The sequence below is a fragment of the Dromiciops gliroides genome, chromosome 4 (genome assembly GCF_019393635.1).
Source record: "Dromiciops gliroides isolate mDroGli1 chromosome 4, mDroGli1.pri, whole genome shotgun sequence".
NCBI classification, from domain to species: Eukaryota; Metazoa; Chordata; class Mammalia; order Microbiotheria; family Microbiotheriidae; genus Dromiciops; species Dromiciops gliroides.
The window spans coordinates 349539484-349559308 of record NC_057864.1 but is presented as its reverse complement, the minus strand read 5'-3'; the positions used below and the strand labels follow the sequence as shown (position 1 = coordinate 349559308).

At 37.7% G+C, this 19825-nt stretch overlaps 1 protein-coding gene across 1 annotated transcript in view; it reads left to right on the top strand.

Moving 5' to 3' along the window:
- ROS1 (ROS proto-oncogene 1, receptor tyrosine kinase) overlaps positions 1–19825 on the top strand; it is a 140589-nt gene that overhangs the window by 88375 nt on the left and 32389 nt on the right. Inside the window, 8 exon segments of the mRNA XM_044003473.1 lie at positions 563–658; positions 661–765; positions 877–1110; positions 7257–7277; positions 7280–7374; positions 9583–9653; positions 13628–13740; positions 13743–13820. Of these exon segments, the coding sequence (XP_043859408.1) occupies positions 563–658; positions 661–765; positions 877–1110; positions 7257–7277; positions 7280–7374; positions 9583–9653; positions 13628–13740; positions 13743–13820 (813 nt within the window).

The following is a 19825-nucleotide window of genomic DNA, read 5'->3' as shown; positions in this document are numbered from 1 at the left end:
CTGTTGTACAAGGGAGTGAGCTCAGGAAAATGAACTTAAAGCCCTCCCTAACCCCTTTCCCCCTCAATGAATTTTGCTAACTCCCCGTAAGGTAAAGTGGTGGAGTCAAAGTCATTGTTTTAAGGTAAATGGATCCAGAACCTAAAGAGACATGGTCTAATAGGTGATGATTATTGTAAGAAGATGACCTTTCTGGTGGATGTCCGTGGTGACATTTGAATATTATCTTACATGGGGCATACCACTGGAGTTGTGCCATTCATCATCGGATATCTCATTGAGCTGGAATTAGGGGATGACTTTTTCCATCACGTAGAATGCTCAGAATGATAAAGATGTAAAGTTGATCCCAGCAGGGAGGCTTCTAAGCAGCTTGTTCACTTAACTGTTTTCAAAGATGATAGACTAGGCTGCTTTTAATTTGAAAATGAGTTTTTATCTTCTATTGAAAGTCCAATCCAGAACACATTGATTTCCCTTCCTCCCCCTCCCCAACTCCACTTTGGTGCTGTTATAAAATGCAAGGTGACTGTTTTTCTTTTGGTCTTTATTTCACTACCAGAAGCCATTGACTTCATTAGAAAAACAGTGCTCTCAAATACCAAGTTCACAGTATCCTGGAGAGAACCTTATAAGCTAAATGGTCCTGCAGAATCATTTGCCATCAAATTGCAATCACCCATCTGTCTCAAATTCCTGAAACTCCCTTAAATCAAAGTAAACTTCTGAACGAATGGCTTTCACTCTATATTACTCATTCTTATAGTAAGAAAAGATATGTGTTCAAGGTCACCTATTTTATAAACATAAAATCCATGTCTAAGGCCAGTCTCCTAGCTCAAGATACTGAAATGACTGAGAAAATTCACTTTTCAGGTTCTTGCCTGTCACCCAGAAGAGATATCAAGAGTAACTTTGAGGTTGTTAAAACAGTTGGCATGCTAAGGAAATTTTACATAATGATTCTGGGAAATACCAGTTTGCAATTAGACTAGAGACCTCTGGCTAATGCTGACCTCATCAACTTTTGGTTTGAAATTCAGAAGGCGAGGAATATCACTTGTGACCTTTTATGCATACGTTTATTTTTCAACTTAGAAGATATTGGGAGTACTTTTATACTTCTATGATAATTACCTCAAATGTGTTAAGGCTGCCTTTTATTTACGTAGATGTAAAGAAACTTTTGGTAGGAATTAAATTCCTATCTTTGTCTTTGACTTGGCGTTTAAATGCTTGCAGGTATAAATTGGGTAGCTTGGTGTTATGGAAAGAGTGCCAGGCCTGGAATCAGGAAGACACTTCAGGTGTTTAAGTTTGGTCTTAGACACTAGCTTTGTGACTCCAGGCAAGTCACTTAACCCTCTTTGCCTCAGTTTCCTCATCTGTAAAATGAACTGGAGAAGAAAATGGCAAACCACTCCAGTATCTTATCCAAGAAAAACCTAAATGGGATAACGAAGAGTTGGACAAGACTGAAAAATGTTCTGAGCAACAATGACAAGGTATAAACTGTCACCTTATTAAGACTCAGATCTAAGGATTCCTGAATGGCATGTTTCACACCTGCAGGTCAGATATAACTGAGTTATTCCACAATGTTTCTTTGGCCACGGTATTCTGGGCATAGTTGGTCGATTTGAAATTTATAACTTGTGAAATTTGGGAAAATAATCTGTTATAATAAAAACCCAATAAAACCATAATCTTTTACCAAGCACAGCAACTGGATAAGATAGGTAGTTCAAATCTTATTGTCTCTGCTTTATAAATGAAGATCAATGGTCTCAGAAAGGTGAAATTACTTGCTCACAGTCACATGGCAAAGCCCAGCGAAGTCTTCTGATTTTTAATCATGCTATTTCTTTCCATCATACCTCATGGTAGCTAGTGTGCTCGCAGTCATTTTGAGTTTATTTGGAGTCTTAGGAAGGAACTACAATGTCTAACCTACTCTTTCTAAGCATGACTGATGGATGTTGGTTTGACTTTTATGGAGAACAGCCATTTTTAAAAAATGGACTTTAATTGTTATGTAAATAGCCATAGACATTCAATAAAGATCAGACTAGATATTTTCTAAATTCCATTCAGAACCCAAGATTTTGTCAAGCAATCTCACTGAATCATCACTTGATGGGAAGTCTACAATGACTTCAAACACACCACACTTAGAAAGAGGTCTTATATTGATAATAATAATTAATATTTATATAGTAATTTAAGGTTTGCAAAGGTTTGTAGCATCCCATTTGCTCTTCACAACAATCCTGTAAGATAGGTGCTATAATTATCATCATTTAACAGACACAAGAATTGAAGCTGAGACAGGTTAAATGACTTGCCTAGGGTCACATAGCTAAGTATTTTAAGTAGAATTTGAACCCAAGTCTTTCCAACTCCAATTTTCTATCCATTATGCCATACTGCTTGTACAATAATATCTATACTACTCTTCCATTATTGTAGATATACATATTGTTGTTGTTGTTTAGTCATGTCAAATTCCTTGACAGCATAGCATGCCAATGCTGTCCACAGGGTCATTTTGGCAAAGATACTGGAGTGGTTTGCCATTTCCTTCTCCACTGGATTAAGGAAAACAGAGGTGAAGTGACTTGCCCAGGATCACAGAGCTAGTAGGTATTCAAGGTTGGATTTGAACTCAGGTCTTCCTGATTCTAGGCCCAGTGTTCTATCCACTGAGCTACCTAGCTCCCTCAGATATACTCATACTCATATACATACATACACACACATTCATAAATACATTAAATACATGGAGATTGGTTCTTCATTTAAATTTTTGGTATAGTTATTATATATATCATGCTATATTACTTAGTATTAAAATGCCTTTGCAGTCTCTTTTAAAAGAAAGTTTTCTTCCTCCAAGGTGGCAAAAACTCTTGACAAATTCTCTTCCATTTTTGCTCTAAAAATGAAAAAGTAGTTTAGCTTATCTTCTTTTTTTTTGTATGAAATGTATACAGGTTCTTAAGCAATATTGTCAAGCATTTAACAAGTGGGTATTGACAACAAATGCCATAATTTCACAGGATTTAGTCACTCAATAATAATTACTGGCTTTTAAACAATTACTGATATTTATATAAACACTTTAAAACTTACAAAGCACTTTCTAAACATTATCTCACTTGAGTTTCACAACAGCCTAGTGAAGCAGACACCACAGGTATTATAATCTCCCCTTTTAGATGAGGAAACTGAAGCTCAGAAAAATGGTGACTTGCCCGTTGAATACCAATATTCTAAGTTCAGTAAAATATACACAAGTCATTACTGCCCCAACATGCCATACAACACTTAACTGTATTTTCTTGAGTTTTGCCATCTTCATGTATAATAGGACATAGTAAATATCAAACCAGTTTTTGAGTCAGGAGGACCAATCTTTAAGCCCTGCCTCTGACATATATTAATTGTGTGACTGTGAGAAAGTCACTAAACCACTCAGGATGCCAGGCTACTCTTTAAGGCTGTAAGTTACCAATGAGTTTCTGATATGTATGAGTTGAAGGAGTTTTATGTAGGGAGTTTTCTATACTGATAAAATCACAGATTTAGAATAAATAAAAATGGAAAGTGGTTTTATGTATATATATGATATATGATTATATATATGATATATGATTATATATATGATATATGATTATATATATGTGATATATGATTTATATATATATATATATATATATATATATATATATATATGATAAATACTAGACTAGATTGGTGAAGGAGGTCATGGTATTGACTTTTCTGGAGACCTTGAAAAATTCATATATTTTCATCCTTCTATCTGAGGAATAGTATAATTTAGGCTGAAAGGGGGTCCTAAATGATCACTTAAGGTCTTATAACATTTTTCAACTCTGCTGCTAAGTTTTTCCTCTCATGTCTCATTGTAGCATGGATGTGACATGGATGCTTCTCTAATTCTATGCCAGCAGAATTGGAAGTCTGACAGGATTATAGATTTTGAGGTCATCTAGTTCATTTCCAAGGGCAATTACATGGTGCAGTGGATAGAGTGCCAGGCCTGGAATCAGGAAGATTCATCTCTCTGAGTTATTTTAGCTGTGTGACTGTGGGCAAATCACTTAACCCCATTTGCCTCAGTTTCCTCAGCTGTAAAATGAGCTGGAGAAGGGAATGGCAAACCACTTCAGTATCTCTGACAAGAAACTCCCAAATAGGGTTAAGAACAGTCAGACATGACTGAAAAATGACTGAACAGCAACAATCCAATCCCTTCAACATATAATTGAGGAAACCAAGAGAAGTTAGTAACTTTAGAGATCTTAGAATCATTGACCTGGAGCCAGGAAGGACCTTAGAGCTCATCTGGTTCAAATGTCTCATTTTAAAGTTGAGGAAACTAAGGCCCAATGGGATTAAGTCAGTGACTTGCCCAGGGTTACTTAGGTAATAAATAGTAGAATCAAGATTTCCAGCTCAATTTCTCAACTCCAAATCCATTTATTTCCCACATTGCCTCCCAATTGTACCAAACTAAGAAACATTTTTAAATGTGGGCTTAGCAATAGACTGTCTATCTTTCAGAGACAAGCCAGGTTCAAAGCAGTTTACCATCACCAAGTTTGGCTGCCAGGTGATGACTTTCTAGCCACTCATAATCTACCAAGTGAGTGCAGTGGCAATGTTCTGTATCAGAGCAGGAAGTGAAGTTCTAAATCTGAAGTATTTAAGGAAATATATTCAATAGGACACATCTGAACACCTAATATTATTTGATGGTGACAGTAAAATACTGCTAGGTTTCTAAGAGGACTGACAAATGATGGCTAGCCAGAAAGTTCTGCATTCTTTGAGCAACTTGAACCTACCACATAATGAATGGGCTTCTGGGAGCTAATCCCATAGCACCATACATTCACACCTCTTCAGTTCAGGTGTTGAAAGATGAAGCAGAGTGGAAGCATGACTGTGTGTCTTTGTATTGAAGTGTTTCCTTGGAGGGGGAAAGGATAGTTGATGATTCAGTAATTGTGCCTTTTGTTCCTCTTCACTTATCTTTAAAATGAGGGGGTTGCTCTTGATTTTTCTAAAATTTGATGAATGACATACATGTTTATCAACTGTTTGAGAAGGGAGAACAGAGACCCATTTAAAATTTTATCAATTAAAATTAGAAAAAAAAGTAATTTTGCTTTGGACATTTTCCACAAGGAAGAAAATGCCCATTTGGTTTTTTTCCCCTGGTTATCCATGATTTGCCCCCAAAGATGGCAAAGCTGCTGATTTTCCCACTCTGTGATATCACAAGCCTGAACAAAGTAGCTTGAAAGTACTTTCTGGGCATAAATGTTGGCTTCATTCATAGGCCCCTGACTCCCTTGTGATTTCCTGGGATAGCCCATGGCATTTTTCCAGTTGATGATCTGCCCAGAACATTCATTGCTGTAGTTAGTCTAATGCATTACAATTTTCCAGCCACTGCTAATGCCCTTTTCTCTCAAACACCTCTGTAAAAAAATCTCCCTGACATTTCATGGAGCACTAATGGTTTCTGGTTGATGTATTAAGTTAGGTTATACTTCTGAACCCCTCAGACCTAAGAGAAGCTCGTACATTGAACCACCAAGAAATCACATCCAGGAAGTTCTAAAACTCTGGAAACACACATCAGTTTTTCTAATAATAGCTAACATTTATGTAGTACTTAAGAATTTGCAAAACATTTTTACAAATGTTTCATGTTATCACAACAGCCCTGAGAAGTAGGTATTATTATCACCCCCATTTTATTTATGAGGGAATTGAGGTAGGCAGAGGTTAAGTGACTTGCCTAGGGTCACAAAGCTAGTAAGTATCTGAGGCTGGATTTGAATTCAGGTCTTCCTGAATCCACCATTAGCATATGATCTACTGCCCCTATCTAACTGCCTCTATGTGTGGGTATCCCTACATAGCATAGGGAGAAGGGGAATACCACTTAAGTGTAAATTTTTGCCTTAATGGAAAAGATAAAGTTATGAGATTGAAATGAGTTCATGTCCCTAATATTTCTGTAACTTTATTTTTATTTTGAATTTCCTTCCTCCGCCTTCCAATGGTGCTGAGTGGAGTTGTCCTTAAACAAATAGACAAATATTTCAAAGTGACCAAAAGATAAAATGACAGGCTTTGAAAGCCAATTTTTTTTTAAAGTATACATTTTATTTATTGAAACTAGTCTCCCTAAGAAAGTTTGCTAGGGACAATGTATGCCCAGAATGTCTGCCAAAGTTCTGTCTTTTGCTATTTGCAAATCAGATGAAAAAGATCACCCACCACCATCAGAGTGGTGCATATTAAGTGGCCCGATTCACAGATATTTATAGCCATGCCGACAGGGCAAATTTTTCTGGACAGCTGTCATCAGAGGCCTCATAGTCTAGAGTGACTATCACACTGGATTGAAAGTCAGACGTCCTACATTGAATTCCTGGCTCTACTACTGATTAGGTAAGTGAAGTTAGGCAAACTGCTTACTCTTTTAATGACCCAGCTTTCCTAGCTTTAAAAAAAAGGAGGGGTACTTGCTGTTTGTTACTGAAGAAATGAGTTAAAGGTTTAGAAACTATTTGGGAATCCTTTGAAGAATTACAAGTTTAAAAAATAGGATTTTTAAAAAAGTCATCATATAAAAAATGTCATCCTATAACGGAGTAATTGGGAACCTCTCCATTTTTGTCATTCAGCATGTTTCAGCTGTCATTTCCCTACCCTGGTTTGACAGTATTTAACATTATGGAAGACAAGAAAGCATAGCTGTGAAACTTGGTGGGTGGTTTAGACCCCAAAGAGTAAGGCCTACTTTGAATACACTCTATTTCCTCCCCCCAGCACAGAAATAAATAGAGGCTGCAAGGAAGTTACTAGGGGGAACATTGGGAATCCTGATTTCTATAAAGAGGGTCTAATTTGTTTAATGGTGAAGAAACTTATTTTCATATCCATTCATTTGCTGTAGATTTGTGAACCAATGGAGACAATGTTTTTTTTTTTTTTTTTGTGAGGCAATTGGGGTTAAGTGACTTGCCCAGGGTCACACAGCTAGTGTTAAGTGTCTGAGGCCAGATTTGAACTCAGATACTCCTGACTCCAGGGCCAGTGCTCTATCCACTGTGCCACCTAGCTGCCCCAAGACAATGTGTTCTTAAGAGGGAGGACTATTGGCAGAGGTTTTTTTTAAAATTTCTAGTGGAAAGATAATGTTTTTTATTGAGGGAAAGCTGTCTGCACACAGGGTCACTCTACACTTGCATCCTCATAGACCTGCATCCACACACAGTCTATGACGTCTATGTTGTGGTGGCTTATGTAACAGGAGCAACAAGACAACCAGTAAGTACTCATCTGTTTGACAGCAGGATGTTTACATTGTTGTCACCTTTCCATAAACTGCACCCCAACAGCCTTTAACATAGATCATATACAACAAACTTGTGGTGCCTTCAGCATGGGACAAAGGAGAAAGCTCTGGATTTAGGGTCAGAGGGACTGAATTTATTCATAATAATCATGGCTAGTATTTCTATATCACTTTAAGGTTTGCAAAGTGCCTTATATAGGTTATGCCATTTGATTTTCACAACAACCTTGTGAGGCAGCTGCTGTTCATATCCCCATTTGGCAGATGAAGAGACAGAGGCTGAAAGACATTGAGGGCCTCTCCATAAGGTCACACAATGAGCAAGTGTCTGAGGTAGGATTGAACTCAGGTTTTTATAACCCTAAGTTAAACACTAGTATCCACTTCACCCCTTGGCTAGTTGCCTGGTTCTACCACGATTTCAAGTCCACAAGCATTTATTAAGCACCTAATATGTTTCAAGCTCTGTGGCAAGCCTGGGGGATACTAAGAAAGACAAAAGCCAGCCCATGTTCTCAAGGAGCTCACAGTTTATTGAGGGAGACAACATGTAAACAACTATGTACAAACAGGATAGGTTGGGGATAAACAGAGGGAAACGAAACTAACAAAATTAAACTAAACTAAGCTCAACTAGCAACAATTGTAATTGGAAAAAGTTTCTTGCTGAAGATCAGATTTTAGTTGAGACTTGAAGGAAGCCAAGGAAGTCCAGAGGTAGAGATGAGAAGGAAGAGAATTCCAGGAATGGGGAATAGTTAGTGAAAATTTCTGAAATCAAGAGATGGAATGTTCAGTGCAAGAAATACCAAGGAGAGGGGGGCAGCTAGGTGGCACAGTGGATAAAGCACCAGCCCTGGATTCAGGAGGACCTGAGTTCAAATCCGGCCTCAGACACTTGACACTTACTAGCCGTGGGACCCTGGGCAAGTCACTTAACCCTCATTGCCCTGCAAAACAAACAAACAAACAAAAAATACCAAGGAGGCTAGTATCTCTATCATAGAATAAGGAAGAAACCAAACATAGGTATTTAACCCTTCTGGGCCTCAGTTTCCCTGTCTATAAAATAATGAGGTTGTACTAGATGACTTCTAAGACTCTTCCAGATCAAAGACTATGATTCTATAAACAGTTTACTACCTGGCCTTTATCCTACCTTTCTGCTCTCATCTTCTTCCAGTTATCTGACAGGTGACACAGTAAGTCATTTAAAAAGATGTTTATATTAAAAATTTGCAAGGGATTTCTGCTACAGCAAAGAAAACTTATAGATCACCTTACAATATACAAAGGGTTTTCCCATGTATCAAGTACTATGTTAAGTGCTTGGGATACAAAAAAAAGGTAAAAATAAGAACAGTCTCTATCCTGAACAAGTTCATATTCTAATGTGGGAGTATGGATGTGACTAGGAATATACAAGATATGTACAAGGGGAAGATATATTTCAGAGGGCACTAGCAGCTGGGGGTACTGGGAAAGTCCTCTTGTAGAAGGTGGAATTTGAGCTGAGCTGTGATGAAAGAAAGTGAAATTAAGAGGTAGAGATGAGGATGAAGAACATTCCAGGGGGAGAGCCAGTGCAAAGGCATGGAAATGGAAGATGGAATGTTGTGTGCATGGGACAGCAAGGACATGCCAGCATAGCATGACTAACATGTCAGAAGACTTGTGAGATTCCCTCTTTCTTCTTCTGACACTCTTTCTTCAGAACATGTTATAAACCTCTCTTTCATGAACTGATTTATGGGCTGGATATTTCTTCTTCTTTCTTCTTTCTCTTTTTTTTCTGGGGCAATGAGAGTTAAGTGACTTGCCCAGGGTCACACAGCTAAGTAAGTGTCAAGTGTCTGAGGCCAGATTTGAACTCAGGTTCTCCTGAATCCAGGGCCAGTGCTTTATCCACTGCACCACCTAGCTGCCCTCAGTCTGGATATTTCCTACACAGATAATGAAACATATATTGTTCTTCTGACCACCATTTGTCATTGTATGTGAATGATAAGGCTTATTGAATATCATCAAAAGTGCAGGTAAGAGATAGCATAGAATGTAAATTATACCTGGGTCTGAAAAAGACCATTGCACAAAGTTCAGTGTGGGATTTTGTGTGTGTGGAAGAGATTAGAACTTGTACTGCATTTCCTACAAGTTTAAACCATGTTCTAAATGGAAAGCATGCAATTAACGAACACATGCAGCCTCGGATACTGCCAGTATGGAGAGCTCAGCAAACCACATTGGCTCAGTGGGTGAGTTTTCTTGCCAACTCGAAGAAAGAATTCCAAATACCAAGGACACTCCCCTCACGGGACTATGTAGCCATCTTTCATGAAGCTCCAAGGACAAAAGTTGCTTCCATATTTACCCCTTTGGCAATTTGTCCTTATGGAACTCCTCAGAATAATGTTTTGGTCTATTTTTTGCTTCATTCCACTTTGGAATTTCCAACACCTTTAATGACTTTCCGTGCTCTCATTTGAATATTTCCTTGTCCACATTCTCATTTCCAACCTTTAGGCATTTTCTGTCATCTTCCCTCATGAAAAGCCAAGAGGATTTAGAACTGTAGGGCCCCCTGCCCTCAAGGGGTCACTAGTCTTATATTTGTGTCACCCACCAGAATCACAGCATGGTTTCTGTCATTCTTTCCTATCAAGTAACACCTTAAAGAATTAAACATGTTTTGCATACTCAGTGTCCCAAATCTCAAGCCCCAGGACATGAGTGTCACTTTGCTAGAGAGATGAATGAAGTGTATTCCTCTAAATAGCTCAACAGATTTGTTTGGTCAAGATACTTTGGTTAGGATTTGCTATGGTTTCTCTGGTGATCTGTGATGCCGCTTATATTCCAGATTTCTGGAGGAGAAAGAAATCATTGCTGACTGAATAAATCAGAGATGGGTTCTTGGAGATGGCTTACCTTAATTGTGGCATTTTAAGCTTACAACAATATAGTCCACTATATTTTAAAACAAGAAACACTTATTAAATGACTACTATATTGAAAGCACAGTGTTAGATACTAGGGAGATCAGGAGAGAGATGAAACAGATGCTGCTCTCAAGGGGCTCATATTGAATACTCTTTATACTTCACACCTATCCTGGGGTGGTACAGGGACCTAAAAGAGTTATTTTAGATGTCAACTCTGCATGAATTTAGATGGGCTAAAAGATTCTTTATTGTTTTTTAAATAATAACTGGCTTTATTACATAATTCTTTACAGTTTAGAAAATACTTTTCTTATATTATTGCATTTGATCCTGACAACAACCTTTTGAAGTAGATTCTTTTTATTCTTTTTTAAAGTAATAAACATTTTTATTTATAATTTTGGGGTCCAATTTTTATCCCTCCTTTGCTCCTTCCCCTCCCCCCTGCCTGAGGTGGTAAGGAATTAGATATAGGTTATACAAGTCCGATTATGTAAAACATTACCATATTAGTCATTTTGTATAAGAAAACTTGAATAAAAGAAAAAAATTAAAGAAAGTGAAAAATAGCATCCTTCAGTCTGTGTTCCATCAATATCAGTTCTTTCTCTGGAGGTGGATAGTCCTTTGGGATTGTCTTGGATCATTGTATTGTTGAGAATAGTTAAGTCATTCATAGTTCTTCATCAAACAATATTGCTTTCCCTGTGCACAATGTTCTCTTGGTTCTGCTCACTGAAATACATCAGTTCATACAAGTCTTTCCAAGTCTTACTGAAGTTATCCTGCTTGTCATTTATGATAGCACATTAATATTCCATCACCATCATATACCATGGCTTGTTTGGCCATTTCCCAATTGATGGGCATTCCTTTGATTTCCAATTCTTAGGCACCACAAAAAGAGCTGCTATAAATGTTTTCGTACAAATAGGTCTTTTTCTCTTTTGGGGGATGTCTTTGGGATATAAACTTAGCAGTGGTATTGTTGGATCAAAGGGTATCCACATGTCTATAGATAGCCCTTTAGGCACAGTTCCAAATTGCTCTCCAAGAATGGTTGCATCTTTTCACAACTCCACCAATGGTGGATTAGCATCCCAGCTTTCCCACTTTCCCTCCAACATCCAATATTTTCCATTTTTCTTATATTTGCCACTTTCATAGGTATGAGGTAATACCTCAGAGTTGTTTGAATTTACGTTTCTCTGATCAATAATGATCTAGAGCATTTTTTCACATGATCATATACAGCTTTAATTTCTTTGTCTGAAAACTTACCTGTTCATATCCTTTGACCATTTATCAATTGGGGAATGAATTGTATTTTTATAAATTTGACTCAGTTCTCTATATAATTGAGAAATGAGGCCTTTATCAGAGTTTTTTCTTTCAAAAATCCTTTCCCCGTTTTCTGCTTCCCTTGTAATCTTGGTTACATTAGTTTTGTTTGTGCAAACACTTTTAAATTTTATATAACCAAAATGATCTATTTTACATTTTGTTTTACTCTCTCTGTCTTCTTTGGTCCTAAATTCTTCCTCTACTCATAAATCTGACAGATAAATGATTCCATACTCTCTTAATTTACTTATGGTATTATCCTTTATGTGTAAATCATATACCCATTTTGACCTTTATTTTAGTGAGATGTTGGTCTATACCTAGTTTCTGTCATACTGTTTTTTAGTTTTCCCAGCAGTTTTTGTCAAATAATGAGTTTTTGTTCCAAAAGCTTGGATCTTTGGGTCTATCATATGCTAGATTAGACTCTTTACTGTTAAAGAGCCTAGAATTCTGGTGCACAGGAAAAAGCTCTGGATTTTGGGTCAAAAGACTCAAGTTCTAATCTTCACTTTTGTCATTTGCTACTACATACTACATACTATATATGACCTTGGGCAAATCACTTAATCTAGTGATTTTTAACTCCTTTTGGACCCCTCTGACAGTCTCATGAAACTTATGGAACCCCTTTGGAGAGTAATATTTTTAAATACACACAATAAAATATACAGAAATATAAATGAAATCAATTGTATTAAAATACAATCCTCAAAATGTTTTGTTTTTTTTTTTAAAAAGTTCACAGAGCCCAGGTTAAGAACCTGTGACTTAACATATCTAGTCTTTAGTTGATTCATATGTAAAATGAGAAATTTGGCCCTTTCAACCTCTAAGGTTCCTTCTAGCACTAAATCTAAGATTAGCTAACCTTCCTTTAAATTCCAGATTAACTTTCCTGATCCAGGCCATAGATCTTTCAGTTACTATGAGAATAATAGTAAAAAGCATACTTTATATAGAGCTTTAGGGCTTATAAAGTGCTTTAAATACAAGATTTCAATTGGTCCTAATAACAGCCCTGTGAGATAAATACTGCAAGCATTATTTACCCATTTTATGAAAGAGGAGATTGAGGCTTTAAGCAGTAAAATGATTTGCCCAAGGTCACATAGTTACGAAATGACATAACAGGGCAGCTAGGTGACATAACAGGGCAGCTAGGTGACGCAGTGGATAGAGCACCGACCCTGGAGTCAGGAGTACCTGAGTTCAAATCCAGCTTCTGACACTTAACACTTACTAGCTGTGTGACCCTGGGCAAGTCACTTAACCCCATTGCCTCACTAAATTAAAAAAAAAAAAAGAAGAAATGACATAACTAAAACTCCAGACCCAGGTCCTCTCAATTCAGATCCAGTGCTCTATACCAAATATAGAGAATATTCTGAACCAATTCTTGTCCCTTTTTCATAGACATATAGACAACACTAAAGTCCTTTAAAACAGAATTGGGACAAAAATAAGAGGGAAGCAGTGGATTCTGGAGTCAGCAGAACAATACTTGATAGATTACACCTTCCTCACCAATTGCTTATTTTCTGAATTAGCAAGAAATAGTAACACTGAGCCAATGATGGTGTCACTGATGAAGAGATGGGTCAAAGTTTTGATGGAATAACTGGCACTGTTGCTTTAAATTCTTAAGCAAAGTTATGCCTTCAAACAGTAGAAAAAAAGTAGCCTCCCTTGATCATCAATTACACTTAATTTTCCTGGCTAGGCTATGCTACATGACTGAGTGAATTGCTGGAGTGACTTTTTAAGACCCTGCTGTGTTCTACAGCCAAACCATGTGAGTGGAATGAGGCCGAGTGTCGAGTGTGCAACAAGAGAGTCTTTGGGCTTGTGTCACTGAAATGATGTATGAGTGTCTAGAAATAACACACATGTTGCCGTGTATGCTTGCTATATTTGTTGTTATTTGTTGTTTCCCTAGTAGGAAGGGGAGTTGGAACAATTCACAGGAATGGGGCTTAGCATGGAAGGTGGCATTTAATGGGTCCTGTGGGAGTATTTGCATGTGGAAGTCAAAGGTCCTGGAAGAAATATTTAGTTCTGAGTATCAGCAACAAACAGCCTGGGGTTTGGTGAATACAATGATATCAGAGATAAGATTTCATTGGTTCAAGGTACTTACTCTGTGTGTGTGTGTGTGTGTGTGTGTGTGTGTGTGTGTGTGTGTATATACACATGACCATATTATTACACAAAAGTAGATAGCATATGCTCATATCTGCTCTACTCATTGATTTCATTTCCAGTTTATCCTGAATACTTGTGCCTTGCTAATCTCCCTTAAATCCCATCATGATACTCCCATGCTAAAAATGTATAATGGTTCCCTATAGGGATTTATTAAGTACCTACCATGGGAAAGGCACTGTGCCAAGTGCTAGAGATGCCAAGCTAAAAAACAATGTTGTCTCTGCCCTCAAGGAGCTTATGAATTAACAGGGAAAGATAAGGCATATAAACAAATGCATATAAAAGGAGAAAGAATGTGATAGGGGTAAGGGAGAAATCCAAAGGATTTTAATGGGGTGGGGATCATATACCATTGGGGGAATCAAGGAAGATATCTTGGAGGAGGTAGAATCCTTCTCTTCCAATATGGTCTACATCAAGTGACAACAAGGGAAAATGAGGAGGGATAGTGTTTTAGACGTGGTGGGATGGTTTGTATGGAGGTATGAGAATATAGAATGATAACAAGAAATAGTTACTAGTCTGCTGTGACTGGAACGCAATATGTGTGAAAGGAAGTCAAGTGAAACAAGGTAGACTAGACCATGGAAAGCCTCAAATGACAGATTAAGGAGTTCAAACTCATCCTCTTGATTTTTGAGGCCTTCCATAATTTTCAGTCCTGTTTCACCCATCCAACCTGATTTCTCATTGCTATTCCCCTATATGTACGTTATAGTTAAACAAGGCAAATCTCTTTCTCTTCAATGTCTCATCATAACAATAAGAGATTATAATATGTATAAAGCATTAACAGCCTTATAAGCTGTTTTTCTTACAACCACCCTGTGTAAGTATAAATATGATTAGCCTTTTCTTTTAGAAGAGTTTCTGCAGGGTTAATAGACTTGCCTAAAGTCACCTATCTAGTCAATGACAGAACCACAACTTGACTACAAACCTTCTAACACCAAATCCATGCTACATCACATTGCCTCTAGGTCATTTCTAGCTTTGTACTTTCCCCTTGTTTAGAATGACCTTCATTCCCCTCTCTTATCACACCCAACCTTCAAGACCTAGATAGTCTCACCTCTTTCATGAAATCTTCCCCAAGTACTCCTGTTTACACTGATCTCTTTCTTCAGTGAATTCCTACTGTACATTTAGTTAATAAGAGTCAAGTTTAACAAGTTGTCTCATTGTTCTGTGTATATTAGTTCTGTTTTCCCAGTTAGTTGTGATGTCAGGGAACACAGCCTTGGCTATTTTTTTTTTGTCCACGAGTGCCTAGTACAGTACTAGGAATATATAAGGTGTTTTGATGCATAATTGGATGGTTGATTGGTTTATTTTCTATCTGTATACTATGAGAACAATTTGAGAACATTTTTGATCTTCAGAGATGTCAATCTGAGATGATCTCAGTTCTGAATTCATCTGCATAAAATAATATAGAAGAAATATAATGCCAGTTACATACAAATATGAATTTGTACATATTTACATATCTATGGGTAGATCTACAGCTATAAAAAGATTGTAGCTTCTTTATTTTAAATTCAATGGAATAAATTCTCCTCATTATGACTCCTGCCTACTTTCTAGATTTAATTCATATTATTCCCCTTTATATCCTCCACAGTCCAGCCAAGTTGGCTCACTTTCTATTGTCTAAACTTGGCGCTCCATCTCTTACCTCTGTGCCTTTGAAAAGACTCTTCCTCCATGTCTGGAATGCATGCTCTTCTTTTTTTTCTTTCTTTTTCTTTTCTTTTTTGCAGGGCAATGAGGGTTAAGTGACTTGCCCAGGGTCACACAGCTAGTAAGTGTCAAGTGTCTGAGGCCAAATTTGAACTCAGGTCCTCCTGAATCCAGGGCCAGTGCTTTATCCACTGCACCACCTAGCTGCCCCCTGGAATCATTCTCACTTCACAGAATCCTTAGTTACCTTCAATGTTCATTTCATGTGCCACTTCCTCTAGAAGTTTTTCTTAATCTCCATGGTTGTTAGTCTCCTGAAATGACGATGCATATATTTATACACATAAGTGTTTTTATTTCTCCAGGAGAACGTATGTCCCTTGAAGGCATAGACTACTTTGGGGTTTATGTTTATATTCCCAGCACTTGGCCCAGGGCCTGGTACCTAGTAGGCACTTAATAAATGCTTACTAAAGGAATTGAATGGATGAATGAGAAGGTTGGGTGCCCAGGAAAATGCATTATTGCTTTTCAGACCAATAGATTAAAAGTGGGAACACTTAGATTTGCATTGTGAAATTGCTTTTTTTCTCATTTTGTTTTATTAGATTCTTTTTGGGCTCCAGAGGACAGTATTATAGTTGTCATTCTTACTGGAGAACTCCTTGTTGTTTGTTACTCTTTGACCTTTTGCAAATATAGGAAGTAATGAGTTAATATGGAGTACTTAGTGGCTTTATCACCAAGGGTGATATTATTTTTTGGTTAATTTGATTCCATGCACAGGCATATAACTTAATTGAAGTGAATAAAATAAACAAAAATAGATATGCTCTTTCACCAATACCAAATTCTCCTCCCTATATGGGTTGGGAGGAGAATTCTTCACAATGTGAAACTTACCATTTACATTTTATTTTTTCTTAAGGGAGACCTGTCTGTCAGCAAAAGAAACCACTTTTGAAAAGGCCAGAACTAATTACTACTAAGACTTGATTTCAGATCTGGCCTCAGACTTTACATTTAATAGCTATGTGATGGTGGACAAGTGTGCCTTAGTTTTCCCCTATGTAAAATGAGGATAATGACAGCACCTACCTCACAGGGTTGTTGTGAAAATCAAATGAGATGAAGTGCTTGGCACTGTACCTGATATAGCAGGCACTATATAAATGCATATTCCCTCTTCCCCCCTTTGCTTTTTGTATTGAAAAAAGTTTGATTTCCTACACTATATAGCAAATGTTTTAATGCTTACAATTTGAGATAAAAGAAAGAAAAGATATAACCCCCATTTTCCCCACGCAGGGTACTCCTTCAATCTGTGCTCGTACTTAAAGGCTGAGTTCCCAAAGGGGTTTCTACCTCTCCTCTAGAGCTAATCACATGATTTTAAACTCTTAATATTAATTCATGAGTTTCCACTGGTGTGCTGCCCATTAACAATCAGCCAATACATAGTTCTCAGTGAACAATAGTTATGAAGCTTTCTCCCAAACTTGTAATCTGGGATGCACACCATCATAAGTATACACATAGCATACATGCAAATAGTGGGCTCAAACTTAGAGTACAGTGGTAGGGAGGAAAAGGTGTAGGGCACGTGTGTGGCAAAAGCAATTCCTAATTTTTGATACTGAAGCTCCCCTTAGGCATGGCACCTCTGCTGAGTAGGTTGCTCAGCTGGCAGGCTCAGGGTTCTCATTTCTTCATCATGTTTCTTCCCTTGAGTGACCGCTTCTATATTTGTTTCTGTCTGGAGAATGTATCTCAGCTCCCTACTCGATGCATTCTTTCCTATTGGTTGAGTAGTAGTACTTCATAGCAACCTGGCCAATAGGGATGTAGATTAAGGAGGGAAAGAGAACCTCATCTCCCCACCAAGAGAGATTACCTCTTAAGAGCTAGGTTCTTCTACTTGTAGCTTCAAGAATTTTCTGAAACTTCCTAAGGCTTAGCTAGTTAAAGCCCCCCCAGAGACCTGGCTAGTTTATTTGCTCATTCAATCCTGTTTTTCCCTTCTTTACTAGTCATAAAAAGCTGTTCACACATCACAAAAGTATCATTCAACAGTCTACCATCAACAAGCATTTATTAAGCCATGCACCATACTAAGATGTATCTTGACAGCTAGTTTATGGCCTCATTAACACCTTGTGATTATATTCTAGGTTTGAGGGGAGGGAGGGTTGGTAAAAGATTATCTCCTCTACATTAAAAAAAATTAAAAGATTAAATAGAAGGTGAGTTAAAAACTCTCAGGACAAACAATCTCTCTGAATGCAGCCCAGATTTAAAAATTACTCTGCACACAACTATTTTACAGAAAACCCCTTATTCCCCATGGGTTACCTTCCCTCATTCTTTAAGCTTTTGACATGTTTCTTTTAGCCCCTTTCTGAGCTATTCTTTGTCAGGAATTTTGTGAAGTCTAAATGCCTTTAACCATTATTTTTGAATCAGTGCAGTGATTCTAAAGGCTTTATATTTTTATTTTTGAAGGTGCATAGTTTAAATCCCCTGGAAGTCTAGGAGGATGTTCTGATAGGAAAGATTTGTATCTCCTGGGGTGATCCAGGGCATTCACTTATTTGGCCTGTTTCCTGTTCTGTAAAATAAGGAAATAAATGATCTCTAAGGTTTCTTGCAACTCTGGAATTGTAAAATTTATAATCAGCTGAAGGTGATGATCATATATCAGAATTAATCTTGATTCAAAGCGTCTTTGAGAGAATTCCCTATTTTGCACAAAGGAAGTTTGACTTACTAGAAAGTCCCTCTTCATTGCAGGCTTTAGAGGAGGTGACCTATTTTGTTTATAAATACATGTCACTTTTAGGGGATGGCTAAAATAGTAAGCTGATAGCTATAGGGGTAAGGCAGACGCTCTGAGAGGTCAGAGATATTTCACCCTGGCCTCTTGTTCTCTGCTCCTCTTCCAAAGCCTCATGGAATCTTTAGCAAGCCTTCAGGGCAGACAGAATCTTGAGTTGAGATATTTAATCTGAAAGATTCCATCTGATAAATTGTATGGCACTCCATTCAGCTAACTGAGAGCTTCAGCTGACTTTGGCAGGCTTTTAGCCTGTGGTTCCAGTGAGTCTAAGTATTGCACAGCTGATGCTTATACCACTAAGCCAGTCTCTCCAGAATTACGCATATGACTGCAGTCTATTTGGCATTTGGCATATAGAGACGTGAATGCTTGTGTGCTTTCCTATGGGGAAGGAAGATCACCTAGGAGAATCCTTCATCTGTCGTCCTTTGCTTGTCTATTCCCTCACCTTCACTCATCCAACTCATAGGAGTATGGAAATAACATGAGACATTACAGACACATGGGGTATCTGACTTTCTCTGGACTGAAAAGCCAAGGCTCTTTACTCATTATCAAAGGTGTTCGTGTGTGTGTGTGTGTGTGTGTGTGTGTGTGTGTGTGTGTGTGTGTGTGTGTGTGTGTGTGTGTTTTTAATGAGCCTGCCTTTCATGATACTATCTATCATGGGGATAGAGAGATAAGGGTTGTAAATGTAAGTGCTTTTATTAGGAGAGATGTACACACATGAGGCAGGGTTAGGTAAATGAAAATGAATTTCAATATTTTTTTTGAAATTTGCCTCATGTGTTGAGGTTCTCCTTTTCAGATATAGATATATTAGTATAGGAAACACCTATTGAAGAAATTCCCTCTACCAAGGCTACGCCTGTTCTTTTCCATTTGGTCAATTTGGCTTTTCAAGTTATTCACCTTTTTTATGACCCTCCTGTATCTCACTTCTCTTTCCATTTTTTCCTCTACCTCTCTTACTTTATCTTCAAAGTTCTTTCTGAGCGCCTCTATGGCCTGAGACCAATTCATATTTTTCTTAGAAGCTTTGGATGTAGGAGCGCTGAGAAAAGCACTTGGGCATTATATATACTCTCAGTATAAGAAAAGATATCAATACTTCATTTCCAAGTGGATTGCAATTATACGTGTAAAAATATTGCTTCTAAGAGAAAATGAGAGACAGCCTGGCATAATGGTTAGAAAATTGGCTTTGGAAGACCTTGGAAATCCTGTTCTTAAGTCCAGCCATCCTCTTCTGAGGGTGCACCTTGATCTTCCTTGTCACTAAAGAAACTTTCTATGGTGCTCACCTTTCTCTGTCTGCTCATCTTGCCTATCTTTTACTTGACTTTTCACTCCTTAAAATGGAGCACTGTTTCCAGGCTGCACTGTCCCAAACTTCAGGGGGTCCCAGGT